The sequence below is a fragment of the Lampetra planeri genome, chromosome 36 (genome assembly GCF_965212315.1).
Source record: "Lampetra planeri chromosome 36, kcLamPlan1.2.h2, whole genome shotgun sequence".
Lineage (NCBI taxonomy): Eukaryota > Metazoa > Chordata > Hyperoartia > Petromyzontiformes > Petromyzontidae > Lampetra > Lampetra planeri.
In genome coordinates, this window is record NC_136142.1 from 475,848 (window position 1) to 498,009 (window position 22,162).

Genomic DNA, 22,162 nt, shown 5'->3' on the forward strand with positions numbered 1-22,162 from the left:
TGAAGATCCCTGCTCGAGAGTGGATCGGCGGCAAGGTGGCTCTGCACGACGCGAGGAAGCGGCAAGGTTGGGACGGACAACACTCGAGACTTTAATTGCATTGCAGGGCGAGCCACAGGTGCCACGGTCGTACGTGGGCACGCGGCACACCGTCACTCGCGACGACGAAACCTACAGATCACATTCATTTAAGCAACGCACACGGTAAACAGAAAATGCCACTTGTAGGCAGTTAGTGCTTCGCTTCGGGCCAGTTCATTAGCAGAGAACCGCTGGAGTAATTTAGATCTTTGCTCTTAACATCCCTGAGTAATTTCACTGTCGCGTGTGCTGCTATTCTGCACGCAGTAGCGAAGCTGGCTTGCAAGCGATGAGAGATGCCAGACTTTGGCCGCGTGTGCCGGCGGCGATGATGACCGCGGAGGCGATTGGATTCGTAGCCGGATCAAGCGGTGCGAGCCCCCCCCCCACACCGCGTCGACTCGTGTCATCGCTGAGACTCCGCGAGCGTTCACTAGACGCCACTCTCCTCCTCCGCCACCGTCACGTCGAACAACGACAGGTCCATGACGCCGCGCTCCACATCGACGCCGATCGGCGCGAACAGCCGATCGACCAGGACCTCCGACCTCAGGTACGAGGTCCTCTGACGGCAGACGGTGCCCGAGCCCTCGCAGGTGGCCTGCAGGAACACGGCGAGCTCCACGTGCTCGTCCGGCCACCTCCGCTCTCGCAGCAGCGGCAGCAGGGGGCTGTCGGGGCCCAGCTCGTGGTGGAAGGTCAGCGGGAAGAGGAAGTAGGGGCAGGGCCGGGCCCCCAGCCGGTCCAGCTGGAAGTCGACGGCGCTCTGGCGGAGCGGGCGGCCCGGCCGCGAGCGGTAGAGCACGGCCGACACGGCCACGTCCAGCAGTGCCGACGGGCGCAGGTTGGCGACGCGGAACGCGAGGAGGCGGCGGCGGGGGCGGCGCTGATCCCCGCGGCCCCACCACACCACCGCCGCGCCGCTGAAGCGGATAGTGCCGGCGCGCAGCTTGGGGCGCGCGATCTTGGCCACGAACGCTCCTGGGGGCGGCACGGGGCGGATCAGCCGGCGGGGTAAATTCATCATTGTCGTTTATCTTACCACGATTGCCACACCGAGTCGCAAGATGTTCACGAGGGTCCCGCTACATCGGGATGTTTGGCTCAGGGGGGCCGCATTCGTCCAATGAAGCCAAACTGCGATTGTGTTCAACATCGACCCAAAGCTTCTGTCTCCGCTCCATTTATCATCGTCCCCATTAGCGAGCAGCATTTCGTTTTATTCGTCACATTTCCCGACTTGAGCACTGCCCCCGGTTTACTCCAAGGGCGCTCTCGGTGCCAAACCACGAGACCAAGAACCCGTTGGGAACTCGCAATCCCGTCGTAGATCGCTGACAAACTTGAGAAACAGTGACCGCCTGACAAGGTTTATCCAAATGTATTTTGATGGCGACCCGAAGAAAAGAGGACCACACAAAGCAGTTCTTCAGGAACTGTCGACGGTTTCTGCATCCTGCACAGAGGCCGAGTGTGCCTGCTGCTGTACGCGTCTTAGGTGGCGTGCGTCTATCCTCGCATCACGAGCACGGCCGTGTCACGTACCCCCCCCCCCGCACGCACGAACCCAGAGGGCCCCGCGGGTCTGGGCACGGCTCCAGCCACGGGCGGGGGTGGCTGCTGCCCCCGGGCGGCGAATCCACGGGGGAGGGGGGGGGAGGGCTCCCTTTTCCCCGCGGCTCCCGAGGGCTGGAATCCCGGGTGGCGTGGCCGAGGCCTCGTGGCTTGCTGGGCCGTGTCTCGAGTCTCGTGTCCTCGTGTCACGAGTCTCGAGTCTCGTGTCCTCGTGTCCTCGAGTCTCGAGTTTGGCCTCCGTGGGACTCGCGCCCTGGCGAGGCTTCACCCCTCCCTCGCACCGCGACCGCGCCGAGACGTCCGTCGATTATAAATCGATTTATAAATCGATTACGCCGCGGATTTTACGACGACGGTGGCGTTGGCCTTCGCTGGCGACTCAACCCGCCGATCCTGCGCAGGCGGCAGCGTCCCCGCGCCCCGCGCGTCGTCGCACCCCGAGGACACCCGCTCGGAGGCGCCAGGATGGCGGCGTCGCTCAACATCCAGGGCGCTTCACAAAGATGATGTCCACACACTTACATGGGACTATCGCCTTGATGGGGAAAGAACGAACACTGTAACGTGATAACCAATGTATGTGAATAGCTTCTAAAAGTCACAAAGTTTCTTCCGCTTGTTCCGCCATCGTTGTCAGCACGTTGCCTGGGATCTCCTCCAGGTGGTCTCCAGGGCCCGGAGGGGCAGCGCGTGTCTCGCGGTGTCGTCGCAAATTCTCAGAAATGTAAAAAAAAGAATTTGAAGCACCATGTAGAGGTGTTTTGGGTTAGATCGCGTAAATATATAAATGTGTCGTTAAACCCGCCACCACCCGACACAGCCGACTAGTAAGGGTTGTCACGTAAACAGAACGTGCCAATCCGTCACTAGTACAGCACGAACCGGTGTGTCGGAGAGCCCTGCCACAACATTTACAATCTGAGTACGACGTTTCGCCAGTAATTACAACCAGCTTCATCAGGCGACAGCCAGATTTGTGGAGAAGTCCTCCCGTCTCGTTCCTTCGAGGGACAGGTGTGATGGCGTCACACGCGAGCCCTTCACGAGCGAAGGAGGCAGATTCACGAGTGCGCACACCGATCACAATGGGCGCCCATTTCCCGCTGGGTCATTCCTTTGGTAATCAACGTACAGTACACGCAGTACAGTCGGCGTGCACATTGTTTTTGCACCTGAGATTGCCCAGGTACCGGTGATCCCCATTGACAACCCTCACTGGTTGGCTGTGGCGGGTGGTGGCGGGTTTAACGACACATTTATTTATTTCCGCGATCTAACCCAAAAACCTCTTATGGATATTGGTCGCGAAAGCCTATACGTGTTAAACTGGTTTGTTGTTGTTGTTGTTGGTAGTGTTGTTGGTGTTGGTGGTGTTGTTGTTGATGGTTTTGTTGGTGGTGGTGGTGGTGTTGTTGTTGATGGTTTTGTTGGTGGTGGTGTTGTTGTTGGTGTTGTTGTTGTTGTTGTTGGTGTTGTTGGTGTTGTTGGTGGTAGTGTTGGTGTTGTTGGTGTTGTTGTTGGTGTTGTTGGTGTTGTTGTTGATGGTTTTGTTGGTGGTGGTGGTGTTGTTGTTGTTGTTGGTATTGTTGGTGTTGTTGGTGGTAGTGTTGGTGTTGTTGGTGTTGTTGTTGGTGTTGTTGGTGTTGTTGTTGATGGTGTTGTTGTTGGTGGTGTTGTTGGTGTTGTTGTTGATGGTGTTGTTGGTGTTGTTGTTGGTGTTGTTGGTGTTGTTGTTGATGGTTTTGTTGGTGGTGGTGGTGTTGTTGTTGTTGTTGGTATTGTTGGTGTTGTTGGTGGTAGTGTTGGTGTTGTTGGTGGTGTTGTTGGTGTTGTTGTTGATGGTGTTGTTGTTGGTGGTGTTGTTGGTGTTGTTGTTGATGGTGTTGTTGGTGGTGTTGTTGTTGGTGTTGTTGGTGGTGGTGTTGTTGGTGGTGTTGTTGGTGTTGTTGTTGGTGGTGTTGTTATTGGTGTTGTTGTTGATGGTGTTGTTGGTGGTGTTGTTGTTGGTGTTGTTGGTGGTGGTGTTGTTATTGGTGTTGTTGTTGATGGTGTTGTTGGTGGTGTTGTTGTTGGTGTTGTTGTTGATGGTGTTGTTGGTGGTGTTGTTGGTGGTGTTGTTGTTGGTGTTGTTGGTGGTGGTGTTGTTATTGGTGTTGTTGTTGTTGGTGTTGTTGTTGGTGTTGTTGTTGATGGTGTTGTTGTTGGTGGTGTTGTTGGTGTTGTTGTTGATGGTGTTGTTGGTGGTGTTGTTGTTGGTGTTGTTGGTGGTGGTGTTGTTGGTGGTGTTGTTGGTGTTGTTGTTGGTGGTGTTGTTATTGGTGTTGTTGTTGATGGTGTTGTTGGTGGTGTTGTTGTTGGTGTTGTTGGTGGTGGTGTTGTTATTGGTGTTGTTGTTGATGGTGTTGTTGGTGGTGTTGTTGTTGGTGTTGTTGTTGATGGTGTTGTTGGTGGTGTTGTTGTTGGTGTTGTTGGTGGTGGTGTTGTTATTGGTGTTGTTGTTGTTGGTGTTGTTGGTGGTGGTGTTGTTGGTGTTGTTGTTGTTGGTGTTGTTATTGGTGGGAAGTCTCCGCTCTCTCTGGAGGGTGCGGCTCCGTTCTCGCAGCAGGGGGCGGCAGTCGCCACGTCCGTGCCGGTTTAATTATGTTCGATTGAGTTTTGACTTTGCTATGAATTATTTTAAAAGCAATTTGTCCGAGCCAACTTTCGTTTAAGGAAATAAACTCGTCATTTATATTTGCGTCATTGCTGTAACTTTTGTTTTACTGCGTGTCATTTTGTTGACCGACCAAACCACTCGCGCCAGCGAGACTCGTGGTCTCTGTCTCTCTCTCTCGAGGTCTATCTCTGTCTCTCTCTCTCGAGGTCTCTCTCTGTCTCTCTCTCTCTCGAGGTCTCTCTCTGTCTCTCTCTCGAGGTCTCCTCTGGTCGCCACCGCCACAGTTGACACTCGAGGCGGGGCCGTCCGTGATTCTTCGTGCAATGGGATCGCGACGGACGTGGCGCCGCGTCCCAGGGAGTCGTCGGTTCTGTCGCTCGTCGCTTTAGCAAAGTCACCGGGGGAAACCAAAAAGCCACTCGCAAATCATCTCGACCGAATCGCTCGCCAGTCACGCAAGTCGATCGCTCCGCTCCTCATCTATGGAACCAAAGTTGTGGTGATTTAGTTTGCGGGCCTGACTGACGCCATTGATGTGCCCGAGTGAAGTTGAAGTGCAAGCTGCTCGAGACATTTGGGATGAATCTCTGGCTCCAGCGCCGGCCACGCGGACTGCCTGGCAGCCACGAGACGAGAGGGCACTGGCCGCGGTGCCAATTCCTCGTCCCTATGGACAGGCAACCTGAACGGACTCGAGTCGGAAGAGCGGAGCCGAGTCTCAAGTTGGCGCTTCATTGGGGGGGGGCGAGGGGGGAGAGACCCCCACCAGCCGCTACCCCACCGGCAGGGTCTCCACATGCAGCTGAACACTGCAAGGAACGGACGTTCATGAACCCATCTGTGCGGAACGGCGACTGACGTTCGGGACGCGTGGGGTTGCTCTTGGCAAACGTAACGCCCTCATCACTGGCCTCGGTCAATCGTCTTAAACCGATCGTTGAGACCGAGGGAGCTTCCCAGTGCAGACGAATGCCGCGAGAAACTCCGACTTGGCACGCAACCAGTAGCAGCAGAATACAAACGTTCCATTATTAACGACAGTCACAACTCCACGGTCTGGTATCTTATTATCGATGACTCAACCACGTGACTCACACGGCACAGTAGAGACCGCGCACGCAGCGGTGCAGCAAAGCCCCAGAGCGGTGCAGCCAACACGATCGAGTGATCGGGAATTTAGCAAAAGGTTTAGGCCATGAATGAGTTGGGAACCGCCGGTTCGCCCACGGTCAAGACTCCGTACGCCGCTTTGCAAATGGGACCCCCGCATGAAGCGTCGGTGCGAACGGACACAATCTCGTGGGAAGCTCAAAAATACAAAAATATAAGAATAAGCCGCACTCCCTGGCGAGACCGCACGCCCCCCGTGCACAGTGCGCCGCGAGTGAGTGGGCAGCTTCGTCTCGAGTCGACTCCGAGGAAAGGGCCAGGGGAGCGGCGGCCCGCGCCAAACAATGCCACGGAGAATGCGAATGGCGGTAAGCCACGGCACAAGTGGCGATTGCCACTCCCCTCGCGCGTGTCGGATGTGGCGACTGCCTTCACGGCTTATGACAGCGACGGGTTGACTCAAGCCTGCGACCACGTGGGGCACCGAGTGGCCGGCCCTCGACGAGAGAGCAGCAGCTGGTGAGAGAAGCGGCGCAAGGGCATCCACCGAGCAGCGCGTTGATGTTGTAAGCGGCACGGCGAGAGCGGTCTGACGAACCTGCCCGCTCACGAACACTCGGGGGAGTTGACCGCACGAGACCCCCCCCCCCCCCCCAGTGAAGACTCGCGCTCACGCTGCTCTCGTGACGCGGCACAACCGGTGGCCCCTCGGCCTGGCGAGGACGCGGATCTGTCGGCCGGCCCCTCGGTCTGCGACCGCGGCCGCTTCCGCCAGCTCGCCCTCCGCTGCAGTGCGGAGCGAGGGAGCTGCTGCTGCTTCTTGCTGCTGCTTCTTGCTGCTGCTGCTTGCTGCTGCTTCTTGCTGCTGCTGCTTCTTGCTGCTGCTGCTGCTTGCTGCTGCTTCTTGCTGCTGCTTCTTGCTGCTGTCTTGCTGCTGCTTCTTGCTGCTGCTGCTTGCTGCTGCTGCTTCTTGCTGCTGCTGCTGCTTGCTGCTGCTGCTTCTTGCTGCTGCTTCTTGCTGCTGCTGCTGCTTGCTGCTGCTTCTTGCTGCTGCTGCTTCTTGCTGCTGCTGCTTCTTGCTGCTGCTGCTAGCCAGGTCGACAGCGTGAGACCGAGGGGTCCGGTTGACGCGCCGCGCGCCGCCGTGGACTGCCCCGGGGGCAGGCCGAGAAGACGCCAACGGCCGCCCGACTGCGTGAGAGGTCGGCGTCGTCGTCGACGTGAATTCGAGTCGAGTCGCGCCACCCGATTCACGTCGTCAGACTCGGAAGCGCAACTTCGCCCCTTGCGATTGAAAACTTCTCGCAGCAGCGGATTTCACAAAACCACTTCTGAACCCTGTTTCGGTTTTTATCCGCGCTCACCCACGCATCCTGTTCCAGGGAAATGTTTCTTCACGAGACAGAAAAACTGGAACTGCCGATAATAGAAACGCGCCAAATGTAATTTGGCTGTGTTTTTGTGCGGTGGTGGGTGGCCGGGGTCAGACCGTCAACTCGCTGCAGCTGCGAGCAGCCGCTTTAATCACAGCCAGCTGAGACCTTTAACTTTGTCTCCATTCCCAGCAGAGCAGCCACACCGAGTCGTAGGACTCGGGACACGGGGACACCTGTGACACCTGTGACACGGGGACACCTGTGACACGGGGACACCTGTGACACCTGTGACACGGGGACACCTGTGACACTGTGTCACAGTGACACCTGTGACACCTGTGACACGGGGACACAGGGACACCTGTGACACCTGTGACACCTGTGACACGGGGACACCTGTGACACCTGTGACACGGGGACACCTGTGACACCTGTGACACGGGGACACCTGTGACACCTGTGACACCTGTGACACGGGGACACCTGTGACACCTGTGACACCTGTGACACCTGTGACACGGGGACACAGGGACACCTGTGACACCTGTGACACGGGGACACTTGTGACACCTGTGACACCTGTGACACGGGGACACAGGGACACCTGTGACACCTGTGACACGGGGACACCTGTGACACCTGTGACACGGGGACACCTGTGACACCTGTGACACGGGGACACAGGGACACCTGTGACACCTGTGACACCTGTGACACGGGGACACCTGTGACACCTGTGACACGGGGACACCTGTGACACCTGTGACACGGGGACACCTGTGACACCTGTGACACCTGTGACACGGGGACACAGGGACACCTGTGACACCTGTGACACGGGGACACCTGTGACACCTGTGACACGGGGACACCTGTGACACCTGTGACACCTGTGACACGGGGACACCTGTGGCACGAGGGGTGGGGCTGTCGCGTCACGCTTCACGTCCCGTGCCCCCCACCCGCTCCCTCTTTCTCTCCCCAGAAGAGCCCCGAGCTCAATTCCAAGAAACCAAAAACCACCACCAACGCTCTCCGTTCCTAATCGGCCGGTATCGCTGAGCCAGTTTCCCTTTCCGGCTCCCCGACTGCGCTGCTGCCACTGCAGAAGCGCGCCCAGTTGCGTGGCGCCTCAACAACCCGCCCCGCTGCCCCCCCCCCCGAGTGCGTGGTGCCTGCTCCTCGTGGCGACTGCGTGGCCGCTTCTGGCACTGCAGGAAGTGGCCTCAACCCGACCCGAGCGCAGCGGCAGCGGCTGAAGAGGGACGGAGAGACCCGCGGGGGAACGCAGCAATAACGCGGGGCGGGGGGACGCAGCCGGTCGAATGGGAGATGCTGACTTTCTGGCTGTTTCCACAGCGCTCATGCCACGTGCGTTTCGTTTATTCGAATTAACATTTACCGGATCAGCACTCTCAACGGAAACACTGCCTATGGCTGCGTGACACCGCTCAAATTTCCCAAAACGCGTAATTCCTTGCTGATGACGAACCCGCGGGGCGATGAGGCACGGCCAAACAACCCCCACACCCACATCGTGGGGGGTGGGGGGGGGCTCATCCAGCAGTGGATCGACAAAGGGCTGCGCTTGTCGGTGGCTGACGGTGGGCGACTGGGGCAGTGAGAAAGCTTCCCCTGCCGGCTGCCGACAGCCAACGGGAGCTTTACATTTCATCACTGCCTCTTATAACGCCCCACATCTGTTCACACTAATTTCCCGAATAAGCTTCTCTATAAATATCTCTGTACATTTCACAATACTAGAGGGTCATAATACACGTTCCCGACTGAACATTATTGGAAGTTGGATTCAACTAATATTAAGGGGAGCATGTGTGTGTTAGTGGTTTGTGTGTTAATACAGTGTGCGAGTGCTCCCAACGTCTGGGTGTAACCCAGGCCGCTCAATCCGTCCCAATGGAGTTATCTTCATCTGCCGCCACTGCCGCTGATGGTTACATAAAGGAGCCCCACTGACTGACCTGGCAGCAGCTGTCCGGGGAAAACTCATCATGCTCATTTCTTAAAGAGTGATTTTGTCACCTGGATTGCATCTCCAAGATCTGGCCAACCCTCGCATCAATTCTGCCGCTTGTCTCCAGGAGAGGTCCGAATGGCAACACACGTGTCCATGAGAGTTTTGCTCGGATCGGGTCACCGTGACGCCAGCTCCACAAGGCCACACAGCTGACAGAGGAACGCTTTGAACGTTGGCTGGAAAGCTTCATCAGATGACTGCATCCCACGTGACTGTGAGGGAGCGTGTGTGGAGGTCTGGGCGTAGCGTGCGAGAGACTGTGGGAGCCGTGCCTGTTATGTGCACATTTTCATAAATGGACACTTGAACACGGAAACCACAGGAGTGCGGTTGTGGCCATGCACCAACACCGCGGGCCGCAGCAGCAGCAGCAGTAGTGAACCCACTGTAGTGGGCGCTCCTTCAATGGAGCATGAGCAGCAGAACGACCCCGACTCTCTCTGCTGAAACCCTCTCGCCGTGGCCAGCAAACCTCACGTCACCATTCGGCTCGCGAGTGAACCATCTTGCTGCCATGATGGGCGAGAGTAGCAGAGACACACTCCCTGTGCCACACTCACTCTCTCACTCACTCTCTCACTCACACGCATAGACAAATATCCTCCGAGTAGCCGTAATCAACTTTTGAGGCAAGTGCTGTTTGCGAGCACATATGGAGGTACACGAGGGGATGGGTGACAAGAACCACACGGCAGCCTTTGTCTCCTCAGTGGCGATGTTTACACATCGCAACAAGTGCGCATTCGATGCTGAGTCGACCTGGGGGAGGCCTACGAGCGGTTCAGATAATCGTGGTGGCCGTGAGCGGGAATCGAACCCGGGCTTCAGGGTTCGTAGTGCAGCGCGCTCGCCGTTGCACGACCGCTCCCCGCACTCGGCTCTCACCCCCCCCGCCGCCGCCTTTGCGTTGCTGCGCTCACGCGCCACGGATCGCCCGTGTAAAACAGCCGGGAAACCGGCTGGACCGGAGCATCCGTGAAACATATGAACTGAAATGCTCTCACTCACACACGCTCTCTAACACGCACACACGCTCTCTAACACGCACACATGATCTCTCTTCTCGCAATGTCACTCGCTCTCCTCCACTCACTCTCACCCACCCACCCGCTCTCTCGCCCTCCCTCGCCGGTCATGAGCGTCCAGCATGAGTCCCACCACCATGTGTCTCTAACACACACACTAACACACACACACTAACACACACACTAACACACACACACACACTGTTTCTAACACACACACACTAACACACACACACTAACACACACACTAACACACACACACTGTCTCTAACACACACACTAACACACACACACTAACACACACACACTAACACACACACTAACACACACACACTGTCTCTAACACACACACTAACACACACACTAACACACACACACTAACACACACACACACTAACACACACACTAACACACACACACTAACACACACACACTAACACACACACACACTGTCTCCCTCACCGGTCATGAGCGCGTCCAGCATGAGTCCCAGAACCATGTGCGCGCTCAGCAGCGCGGCGGCCGCGGGGCACGCCTCGGGGTCGGGGTACATGGCCCCGTAGCCGATGGTCAGCTGGCTCTCCAGGGCGAACAAGAAGGCGGTGAGCAGCCCCGTGAGCTTCTGCACGCACACGGGGCCCGCGGACGCCTCCCTGCCGGGGCCCAGGTCGCCGTGCAGCAGCGCCAGCGCGTACCAGGCGAGGCCGAAGAGCAGCCACGAGAGCGCGAAGGTGGCGCCGAACGTGAGCAGCATGAGGCCCCAGCGCAGCTCGAGCAGAGACGTCCACACGTCCCCGAGGCGGCGCAGCGCGGCGCGAGGGCCCCGCGGAGCCCAGCGCAGGTGGCACGAGCCGTCCCGGCCGATCAGACGGCCGCCGCCGGGGACCCCGCTGGCGCCGTTGAGACCTCCACCGTGACCTCCACCGTGACCCCCACCGTGACCTCCACCGTGGCCTCCACCGTGACCTCCACCGTGACCTCCACCGTGGCCGTTGAGGCTTCCTCCGGGGTCTCCATCGTGGCCTCCACCGTGGCCGTTGAGGCTTCCTCCGGGGTCTCCACCGTACCCATCGCAAGTGGAGACATTCTTGGAGCTCAGAGGACCACTGGAGGCCTCGGTGGCACCCGAGTCACTGGGGACCCCCCCGGGCTCACGAGGGACGCCGTGGGAGCTGTGCCCACCCGGGGAGCCGGGGCCGGCCGGATCTCCTGGGAGCCCGGCCTCCTCGACCAGGGACACCCCCGCCGCCACCGTGGCTGCGAGCGGCTCAGTCGAGTCACCACTCACCATTCACCATGGACTCACTTCTTATCTGGGTCGGGGTCTTGGCTTTGCCTGCACTCCGGTCCGCGAGTCTGGCTTCTTCCAGTCGTCTGCGTCCAGTCTGGTTCCGATGTCCGTCCCTTGTCTGGGTTCCACACCTCGAGTTCCGCTCTGGCTACAGAACCTGGGCTCTGCTCTGCAGGTCCCAGTCCCCTGTCTCTCGTGGCAGCTGCAGTAGTCGGAGTGCCTGAGTCTGGTTGAACCCTGGTCGCGGTCCCAGTGGCTCCACTCTCTCTGTGAGGCTCACTTCTGCTCTCGCTCCACTCCACGCGGTCGCGTGGGGGTGGGGGTCACGCTACCACGTGACGCCGATTACTCACGAGATCGTCCCCATTGCACAGCGAGCCGGGCTCTGCTGATGGGCCACTGATTGTTGAAGCCGGTACTGGGTTTTCTTCAGTGAAACCACAGCGGCTGAAATGATGCACTCCCAGAAGGCCGTTCGGCTGATGGGATGTGTAATAAATGTGTGTTTTATCTGGAGGAACAGATACGAGATTGAGGCATCAAATGATGACATCACTTCAATTTGTATCTCCACACGGCATCCCATGCCAATACTGTCCACCGTCTGTCTCGGGACCGTCCACGTGTCACCTCCGTATCGAAATCTCAACTAAACGTGTGGCCATCATGATCGTAGCCACCTCCAATCTTGCCATCATCGTTATAATCTCCATTGTTGTTATCACTGAAATCATCAAATAATTGCGAAACGCATCGCAATATTTGCCCCCTACTGCGAAAACTTGGCAGGACCCTCCTAAAAGGGGCGCTTGAGACTTTCCTGGGCAAACACGCGGACCCGTTAATAACGGCGATCATTAAACCGGAACCATTACAACAACAACAACGACAACAAAGCCAGGCTCGTTCGATGTTGCTCTTTAGCTCAGTCTACGCCTGACGTCGTCTTCATCTCTACGAACACCGACACCCCCCCCCCCACTGTATCCATGCGGCGTCTAGAGACGCGACCACGTGTGCTCCTTATGCAACTCGAGACGCGGTCTCGGTCAGATAGGATCAGCTGCTGTCAGTCCTCTTGCGATGCGCCCCTGTGATACACATCTGGTGACTGCTGCCGGGGCTGTGCACCCGAGCGAGAGGTCACCAGCAGCAGCAGCGTGGGGACATCATTGCACTGCAGGACCCTTGTGCAATGCCAGACGCCGTGGTCTTTGTGCGAGTCTGTGTCTCTTAGTCTGTCTCACAACCACACACACAACCACACACACAACCACATACACACACAACCACATACACACACAACCACACACACACTCACAACCACACACACTCACAACCACACACACACACAACCACACACACACACAACCACACACAACCACACACAACCACACACAACAACAACAACCTCCATTCGCCACTAAGTGGCGGTGACGTCACCACGACGCTTGTGCCAGGCCAAGTGCACCTTGAGGCCACGTGAAGTGTCGAACGCCCGCTGGCAGGAGGTCACGGGGCAGACCCAGGTGCCACGGGTCGACTGACACCATCTGTGCCCCCTACTGTACCAAATTGCTGTGCTTTAGCCACCCGGCGCTCCGCTCGTTGTTGTGAGCGTCGCTCCTCCGCCCTCCGTTGTTGTTGGAGGGCGACTGCCTCCAACTCCCCAGTAGCGTCCTTCACGAGCCTCCTCCACTGAGGCCGATCTTGACACCGCTGGTACCAGTCATCGGCAAGTCCACTCAGCTCCACGTCCTCCTGTACCACATCACTCCATCTCTTCTCTAGCCCGTGCCGCGCCCGTTTAGCCCCCTCGATCCGGCCGAACAAAAGCTGTTTAGGCATGCGGTGGCTGGGCATGCGGGCTACATAACCCAGCCAACGCAGCCTTGCCTGCCGGAGGAGCTCACCGATGGGACTTTGCCCAGATCTTTCAAGGATTTGTGAGCTCCTCACACAATCCAGCCTGGTTAAACCCAGGATGGATCGTAGACAGGCCAGCCTAAATGTTTCCAACCAGCGAAGATGCTCCATTAGGGGGGGTCCACGTTTCGCAAGCGTAGAGAAGGGAGGGAATGACCGTGGCCGAGAAGACCTGAAGCTTCGTGCGGAGCGACAGACGAGGTAGCTTTCACACAGCGTTACGCAACCGATGAAAATATATTGCCGCTCGACTGATTCGGAGTGAGACCTCTGCTGTTAAACTGGAGCCGGTCATAAGCACACTACCCAGGTAGTGTGCTTATGCCCCATCACCGATTGGGAGTTGTGGGGGTGGAGTGTCCGATGGTACAAAATACCCAGGCAGGTGCTTAGTTTTGGTGGGGCTGATGATAAGGCCCCACCTTTTAGTGGCACGCTCCAGTCTCAGCAGCAGCATCTCCAACTCCTCCTCTGAATGAGCAGCTATTACCAAATCATCAACCACACACTCACTCACACTCACAACCACACACAACCACATACACACACAACCACACCGACGTGTTGATTTCTCTTTCCCAGTATGTTATCTGAAAGCAAACAATGACATTCAATCAATAACAATAACGCATCCGAGAGCCATGATGGTCTAGCGATGCTACTGCTATTATTGATGTTGCTGCTGATTATGTCAATGGTTGTTCTTCCAGGAGTACACAAATAAGTTGTTCGCGTTACACAGTCGCGACACGACCCCACGACTCGATCAGCCCTCCTGCCTGCTGACAGCGACCTCTGCTCCAGACTCCGCGGCGTCTTGCCTCTCGTGCTCCGCGCCAGCGCCTCTGCAGCAGAGAAACTCCCTCGGGCGACACGTCGCGGACTGCGGCTCTGGGTCTCGTCGCACGGCCGGGAAGCGCTCGGGTCTGCCACCTGTTCCGGGTTGACCTGGACAGGTCACGACGCGGCATCTTCGTTCGTGGGGGGGGGGGCAGGACTCGGCATCTTCGTGTGTGGGGGGGGGGCAGGACGCGGCATCTTCGTGTGTGGGGGGGGGGGCAGGACGTGGCATCTTCGTGTGTGGGGGGGGGGCACGACGCGGCATCTGCGTGTGTGGGGGGGGGGCACGACGCGGCATCTGCGTGTGTGGGGGGGGGGGCAGGACGCGGCATCTACGTGTGTGGGGGGGGGCAGGACGCGGCATCTACGTGTGTGGGGGGGGGGCACGATGCGGCATCTACGTGTGGGGGGGGGGGGCACGACGCGGCATCTACGTGTGTGGGGCAGGACGCGGCATCTACGTGTGTGGGGGGGGGGGCACGATGCGGCATCTACGTGTGGGGGGGGGGCACGACGCGGCATCTACGTGTGTGGGGGGGGGGGGCACGATGCGGCATCTACGTGTGGGGGGGGGCACGACGCGGCATCTACGTGTGTGGGGGAGGGGGCACGACGCGGCATCTACGTGTGGGGGGGGGGGGGGCACGACGCGGCATCTACGTGTGTGGGGGAGGGGGCACGACGCGGCATCTACGTGTGTGGGGGGGGGGCACGACGCGGCATCTACGTGTGGGGGGGGGCACGACGCGGCATCTACGTGTGTGGGGGGGGGCACGACGCGGCATCTACGTGTGGGAGGGGGCACGACGCGGCATCTACGTGTGGGGGGGGGCACGACGCGGCATCTACGTGTGTGGGGGGGGGCACGACGCGGCATCTACGTGTGTGGGGGGGGGGCACGACGCGGCATCTACGTGTTTGGGGGGGGGGGCAGGACGCAGAGAAGAGCGCGGTGCTGATTGGCCTGAGCAGTTTGGTCCGCGGTGCAAAGGAGGGTGACCCTGGTAGGCGCCTGCGATGATTGAGCAATGAGCGACATTCATGAGTTACACTTCACCACTGGCGGCCGGTTGATGAGTAAACTGCTGACCTTTACCACGCAAGTAACATTTTAAATAAAATCAATAAGCAACCAATTCACCTCCTGCCCGTGTTTATCTAAAAAACGAAAGTCTTTTTTTTTGTGCACATCTCATTCACGCGCAGCCTTCTAGGATGCACATTTTCAGCAACAATGGTTTAACCCGCGCAAAACTCGATATTCAGTGTCTCATCAGCAGGCAGGCCATTCGACGTGTGAAACTCTTATTTGTCATGTGGTGGGAGAGGTACGGGAAGGAGGCGTGATGTCGGCTCGTCGACCGTCTTACTTACATCCTCCACAACGACGCTGGAGATTGTGTTACGTTTCACGTGCGAGTCTAGTTCATAGAGGGTCGTTATGAAATTGCATTTTCCAATCCCTGGGGAACTACAGACAAGCAGGAAGGTAGCCAGGCAGTGATCTGGTGCGACCAACAATTACTCAAGATCTGCAGTCCTCTATATATGAAGATGTTTTCAGACAATTAATGCGTGTTTGCATGTGGGAGGAAAGTGGAGCAGTCGGAACAACCCACTCGTGCGAGGGGACAACACTCTATCCCATACAGATGGGACACGTGGCGTCCACATTTGTCCGTGCTGCCTTCTCCTGGCGAGCCAACGACTGAAATTTTGTAACATTTGTGGGATCCACTAACCCTCGCTGCCTCCACTGACACCGATGGGGCAAGGAGCTACGGGCAACATGGGCAGCAGCAGACGAAGCAGGGAGCGCAGAGAATGCGCTTGGGTCAGATCGAGAAGCCGCGGCCCGCGGCGAGACGGTGCCTTGACCCTGGGCTCTCCCGAGGCGCGGTGCTGGAGGTTGATCGCCGTTAATCATCAACCCCGGTCCACCAATGGTGACCCTGCGGGTCGGTGGCTGGGAGGGAACTCCGCAGGTGAAGGAGGAGAGCTATAAAGGAGGCCGCTGCACGGAGCGGCCCTCGTTTCTGGGTGGTCGCGCTGCCATCGCTCGCCGCACCTGCAGCTCCCAGCGGCGCCGAGTGAAGGTATGTGACGTCACCTGTGATTACGTCTCAGCGTGCCACCTGTGATGACGTCTGAGTGTGACACCTGTGATCACGTCCGAGTGTGGCACCTCTGATCGTGACAGTGTCCCAACGACCTGAGTTCCATTCCCATTGTTGTCAGAGTTGGGAGAATCGGGGTCAAGTCGGAGTTGGGAGTCGGGGTTGAGAGTTGGGGTTGAGAATCTGGTTGAGGGTCTAATTGAGAGTTGGGGTTGAGAATCTGGTTGAGGGTCTAATTGAGAGTTGGGGTTGAGAATCTGGTTGTGCTTTCGCTATGTTGTCCCCACCTGAAGAAGGACGCTGGTGTTGCGCCCGAAACGTCGTGATTTAATTTATTTGTTTTAGTTTTTACCTACGTGACTTTACCGAAAAAAACTAAGAGTATAGTCTGGTTGAGAATCTGGTTGAGAGTCTGGTTGGGGGTCTGGTTGGGGGTCTGGTTGGGGGTCTGGTTGGGGGTCTGGTTGAGATTCTGGTTGAGGGTCTGGTTGAGGGTTTGGTTGAGAATCTGGTTGAGATTCTGGTTGAGAATCTGGTTGAGAATCTGGTTGAGATTATGGTTGAGGGGATCAGTGTGGGCCCCGAACCTACTCCGCGCCGCTCACGTCGTTATCTGTGTCCGCTGCTCTCTGGACTTCACCCTGCACCCTGCAGCCTAACCTGGAGGTCAAGACGGGTTCGGGCACCAATCACCACAAAGCCCGATTACTTTTATTGCGCTGTGGCCTGGGACGGCGAGGTCAGCTGCACCCACGGCGGTCGCGTGGGGGGGGGGTCAGCCCCCACGCCGCCCCTGGAGTGGCGCCAGGGGGGAGAGGAGGCGTCTCGCCCCGGTGCCCGCTCCACCCTCCGTGACACGGGCAACAACAACAACAATCCCCAACTCGGACGCCTGTGTGTGTGTTTGTGTGTGCGAATAATGTAACTTTTTAAATTACTTATTTTTGTTACCGTTAGCGGGTGTCTGGCATGCGGCGGAGAACACCACCCACCACACGTAGAGGCCCGCGTGAACCCGTTCCCAAACCCACTTGCTGTACTGCCTACTCCTGGCGACTTCGTAACCCGGTGTGTTTTGGAGTATCACCAATCCGAGTGCTGCTCCATGACTGGGTCAGATAATAGCCACCGGTGTTGGCTGTGAGTGGGAATCGAACTCGGGTCCCCAGTTTGAAGCGCAGGCCGCGAACCAAAGCACTCCCATTCCACACCCGCACTCACTCGCACAGCCACACTGCAGGACAATCGGAGGACACACTCCACACACAGTCGCCCAAGTCTGCAATCGAAACCAGGTACTTCTTGCTGAGACATGAGTGTTGCCAATGCACAATCATTCAAAAAAAGCGTCTTACATTCGTATTTATTATAACTTTGATGGTGCTGTTTTTGGCTGGCTGCCAGACGTTTTGGACCTTTGGGACCTGTGCTCAGCAACTGCATTTAAAACGACAACAACAAAAGTCATCAGCCGTGATGGGACAGCGCCATGCTGCTGGTTCCCTGCATTTTCTAGGCGCTGTGGATTTGGAGAAACCGGGTCAGCTCCAATTACAAACTTCTCACAGCTCCGCTTTTCTGCTGAGCAGCGATGTTTATTGTCCAATCCAACGACGCTGGCGATAAGCCTGTCCCCGAGTCTTACGACACACAAGAAATACCGCAATGTCCCTGCTGAGGGTCACAGCTCACCAAGGGAACACAACACACGTCTCTCGCCCCCCCCCCCCACCTTGCACAACGACGACTCCGATTATTTATCCATGGGAGCCCCATGACGTCTCCGGACTTGTTTTAAGGACGGGGGCACGTTGCAATGTTCGGCTATTGCCAGGAAGGAGAGTTCTGCAATTGAGTCGCGAGTGTTTTGAGGGATATGGTGTCAGAGGGTTCTGCTGCTCTCAGTGTGTGTCCCTCTGGGGGTTAAACGACGCTGGGGGGTGAGCGTCGCATTGTGGGTCGGACTAAAAGACGCCCCGAGTCCCACCGCTCGCCACGGTCTCACCGAACGAGGCTCAAGCGCAGCCCCGCGCTGCCGGTGAGACACTGAATGTGAAAACCGACCAAGAGTTTTGCTTGTGCGGCTGAAATGATGCACTGCCAGATGGCCGTATGGCTCATGCGATGCGCAACGCAGACACGTGTGTGTGTGTGTTCATGTGGAGGAAGAGCGATGGGAGGGACGCGCGTTGTCTGCTCGTCGACTTCGTTACTCTCCCCTCGCACATTCTGAGCAGTCGCCGCCCCAAGTCCTCGAGCAGCGCGGTTTATATCTGCGGGGAAGAAGCAATGAGGGCAATTTGGTGCAGATTGCGCGTGACGAATCCTGTGACGCCGTTTGCATTCATTTATATCAGAGATCACTGTCCCAAAATTAAATTGCACTAAAAACTAAACGGTACAAAACCATCCCTGCAACACGAAGGCACCGCAGTGACATCGATATTGGGGAGAGGATGTCGGCTGAGGTTCGAGGCTGACAAAGGAGGAGTCCCCTCCCGAGGAGAGATGGAGCCACGAGATGGGCTCAGGGCAGGAGATGGGTTCCTTCCTCACGAGGCCGTGAGATGGTGGTGGTGGTGGTATCTTCATCCAGCATTGGATAGAGCCTGGCTACTGGTGCCGATGGCGGTATGAATGAATCTGTCGAGGGGCATCTCCTAGGGTGACTCGACCTTAAAGGAGTAGCTGGTGCAAAAACATCGATGGAGAGACAAAGTTGGATGGGTGTGGTGGTGGTGGTGGCACCGGCCTGAATGGGTGCTCGCTAACACTCCACGGACGCGGGGCACCTGCGTGCTGCGTGCTGCGTGCCGCTGCAGGAGTCGCGCGAGGAGCCGCCATGGACAAGGAGGACCCGGCGACCCAGGAGCTGCTGGCGATGGGGGCGCCCTCGTCCGTCCAGCGGCTCGTCAACAAAGACGGCAGCAGCGCGCTCGCGTCGAGCACGCGGCCCAGCCACCTGCGCCGCTACCTGCGCGACATCTGGACGACGCTGGTGGAGATGCAGTGGCGCTACATGTTCCTCGTCTTCTCGCTCACCTTCATCGTGAGCTGGCTGCTGTTCGGCTGCCTGTGGTACCTGCTGGCGCTGGTCCGCGGGGACCTGGACGTGGACCCGGACGACCCGCCACCCGACCGCACGGTCTGCGTCAAGTACATGGGCAGCATGACGGCCGCGTTCTCGTTCGCGCTCGAGACGCAGCTCACCATCGGCTACGGCACCATGTACCCCAACGGGGACTGCGTGGAGGGGGTGGTGCTGCTCGCCGTGCAGATGCTGCTGGGCCTCATGACGGAGGCGCTCATCACAGGTGGGGCTCCTCCCGTGCTGCAGTCCGCGCCGGACCCACGCCGACCCGGACGATCCTGGAAGCGGGTTGGATTCGAGACCCTCGCTCCCGTCTCGCTTTACTACTCGGCCCGCCCGCCGCACGCGACACGTGCCCGCCGCACCGTGGACGCGAGTGCTCGGGGGAATGTTAGGGATGAGCAGCATTGTGCCTCTAACTCGTGAATCGATTGACGATTCGTAATAGATGCGGGGGTCGCACCGCGTGAATAAAACGTGTGTCGTGCACCCGCCTCCACCCGACACAGCCGATTGTCGTATTTGAGAGGCCTCTGGTCATCCACTGCTGGATGAGGGCCTTCCCAACGCTATGGCGATCGCGGGAGTTGTTTGACCATACTTCACCACTCTGGTCTCAGTGCAGATCGGAGAAGGCAGAGATCATGGGCGTGGGAGCAAAGGAGTAGAACCACACCGTTAGATTCACCTCCACCCTCCTCTACTCCCAACGACGTATACCTGCAAATAAAAACAATAACTCAGTTTTTTTACCCATTCAGGAAGCCTTTAGTCTTCTTTAGTCTTCGGACTATTTTTCAGGAGCGTTCTGCATTGTGACAGGGCTCAGAATCGATTGGCCTGCTGACCCGGAGATAACCTTCGCCTGTGAGGGGGTAATGCAGATCAACAAAGTTGGATTTCATTTGTCGCTGTACTGCCTGGTCACCGTGCAGCCCAAGCTCGTGTCCCCCGCCTCCCCCGTGTCCCCCGCCTCCCCCGTGTCCCCGCCGGCTGATCCGCCCCGTGCCGCCCCCAGGAGCGTTCGTGGCCAAGATCGCGCGCCCCAAGCTGCGCGCCGGCACCATCCGCTTCAGCGGCGCGGCGGTGGTGTGGGGGGGCCGCGGGGATCAGCGCCGCCCCCGCCGCCGCCTCCTCGCGTTCCGCGTCGCCAACCTGCGCCCGTCGGCGCTGCTGGACGTGGCCGTGTCGGCCGTGCTCTACCGCTCGCGGCCGGGCCGCCCGCTCCGCCAGAGCGCCGTCGACTTCCAGCTGGACCGGCTGGGGGCCCGGCCCTGCCCCTACTTCCTCTTCCCGCTGACCTTCCACCACGAGCTGGGCCCCGACAGCCCCCTGCTGCCGCTGCTGCGAGAGCCGTGCGGGCAGGAGAAGTCGCCGGTCGAGCACTTCGAGCTGGTGGTCTTCCTGCAGGCCATGCAAGAGGGGAGCGGGCAGATCTTCCAGAAGCGCACATCCTACGTGCGCGGCGAGATTCTGCTCGACGCGTGCTTCCGCCCGGTGATGTCGCTGGGCCCCGACGGAACGTACGCCACCAACATGGCCTGCTTCGACGAGACGGCGAGCCACGGCGTCGACGGCGTGGCCCTGGAAGGCCTCGACGGCGACGAGACGGTGTGAGGACCTCCTCCACAACGGCACCGACCGAAGCGAACAAAAACATCAACGGCGTTGTCTCTCGATTGCTCTCTTGGTTGTGAGGCGGTCAAGTTCAATCCGGCAACTCAGATGCAGAGATAGAGAGGAGAGCGAGAGGCTGTCGATGTGATGACCTGGTCACGTGCGAGCTGCCAGGACTCTGAGAATGCAGGTGCAGAGATGGGCACGTTGAGCAACATTCACCATGGCACCGTGCGTGCACCCAACCACACATCAAACACTCAACCACACATACACCCAGCCACAGACATCCACCCAGCCACAGACACATCCACCCAACCACACAGACATGTACCCAACCACACAGACATGCACTCAGCCACACAGACATACACTCATCCACACAGACATACACTCAGCCACACATCCTCGCGCGTGGTGGGGGGAGGGCGTTGGGAGGGAGGGGGATCAAATAATTAAATAAATCCATTGGCCGCCCTTTTTTTATCTAATTTCGAGTTCTGTAACTATAAATAAATTCTGTAAAAGCCACGGTTGGCGGCTGATGTTTACGGTTATACTTAAGGTTTCATTACATCAGATAATTTAAAAACTGCATTCATAAGTCACTCGTGCAACATTTATGACGATGCCAACTCCACGGAACCCACATTACTGCCACACTTCACAGTCAAGGCAGCGGATTCATGATGTACGGTGCGAAAGAAGTTCAACACACATACACATCAATTTGCATATTTGCAAAAGAAAAGCGCACGTCTAATCTTAAATAAAAACGTGAAATGCACACATTATGTTACAATTAAAAGACTTCGATTATGACGGCTTTTGAGTGGCGTGCATTGACTGGGAATGGGTGCAGAGAAGTGAGCAGTGCACCACGTGGCGGCGCGCGAGAAAGTCGAGTGGAGAATTCGTGACGCGCAGTCGACCCCAATTGTGACGTCAGACCCGCGGCTCCCGTGCGCCGCAGATTCCCGGGAAGTGGAATGGCGGCGTCTCGGTGCGGAACGACGTTTCTGAGCGGACAGCGGCCTCGTGCAGCCGATCAAAACTAAGAATGCGCGATCCACTGTCCGTGCAGGCCTCATCGTCATCATGGGTGCAGATTGCCTCTGCGGCCACGAGGTGTCGCGACAAACTACGTTGGAGAGTTGATCTGCTCATGAATTTAATTGGGAGCCCGATTCGTGACATTTCACCGAAATCACCTGGGCACGTGCGAAGGAGCGCCTCGCGCCCGTAATTGCCGGCCTGCCCTGGCTCGCTGTGGAAAACACCAGGGGGGGGGGGTCCTAATTGTGCTGGGGTGGAGGTGTATCTTAACGTGACCCCGAAGGGATCTTCATCGTGAGGGGTGGGGGGGTGTGAGCGGTGTCCAGACGCCCACCGGCGTGTCCGGGTACGGCTAAGAATCAC

At 57.9% G+C, this 22,162-nt stretch overlaps 2 protein-coding genes across 7 annotated transcripts; one reads left to right on the plus strand and one right to left on the minus strand.

Annotated features, from left to right (window-relative positions):
- Positions 1-78: 78 nt before the first annotated feature.
- On the minus strand, positions 79-12,529 carry LOC144730644 (inward rectifier potassium channel 13-like). The gene is made up of 2 exons (XM_078611289.1): positions 10,324-12,529; positions 79-1,062 (listed from the first exon to the last, which is right to left on the minus strand). The coding sequence occupies exons 1-2, from the start codon at positions 11,150-11,152 to the stop codon at positions 515-517; spliced, it is 1,377 nt and encodes a 458-aa protein (XP_078467415.1). The 5' UTR covers positions 11,153-12,529; the 3' UTR covers positions 79-514.
- Positions 12,530-14,855: 2,326 nt separating this feature from the next.
- Positions 14,856-21,565, plus strand: LOC144730647 (inward rectifier potassium channel 13-like). Of its 6 annotated transcripts, XM_078611297.1 has the most exons (4): positions 14,856-16,014; positions 16,690-16,929; positions 18,858-19,349; positions 20,145-21,565. In XM_078611297.1, exons 3-4 carry the CDS (start codon positions 18,878-18,880, stop codon positions 20,741-20,743), a joined length of 1,071 nt encoding a protein of 356 aa, XP_078467423.1. In that variant the 5' UTR covers positions 14,856-16,014; positions 16,690-16,929; positions 18,858-18,877; the 3' UTR covers positions 20,744-21,565. The 6 variants fall into 6 exon arrangements, with proteins under 6 accessions (XP_078467423.1, XP_078467422.1, XP_078467424.1 ...); XM_078611296.1 differs by lacking the exon at positions 16,690-16,929 and having other exon boundaries at positions 14,857-16,014; XM_078611298.1 differs by lacking the exon at positions 14,856-16,014 and having other exon boundaries at positions 16,512-16,931.
- Positions 21,566-22,162: the final 597 nt, after the last annotated feature.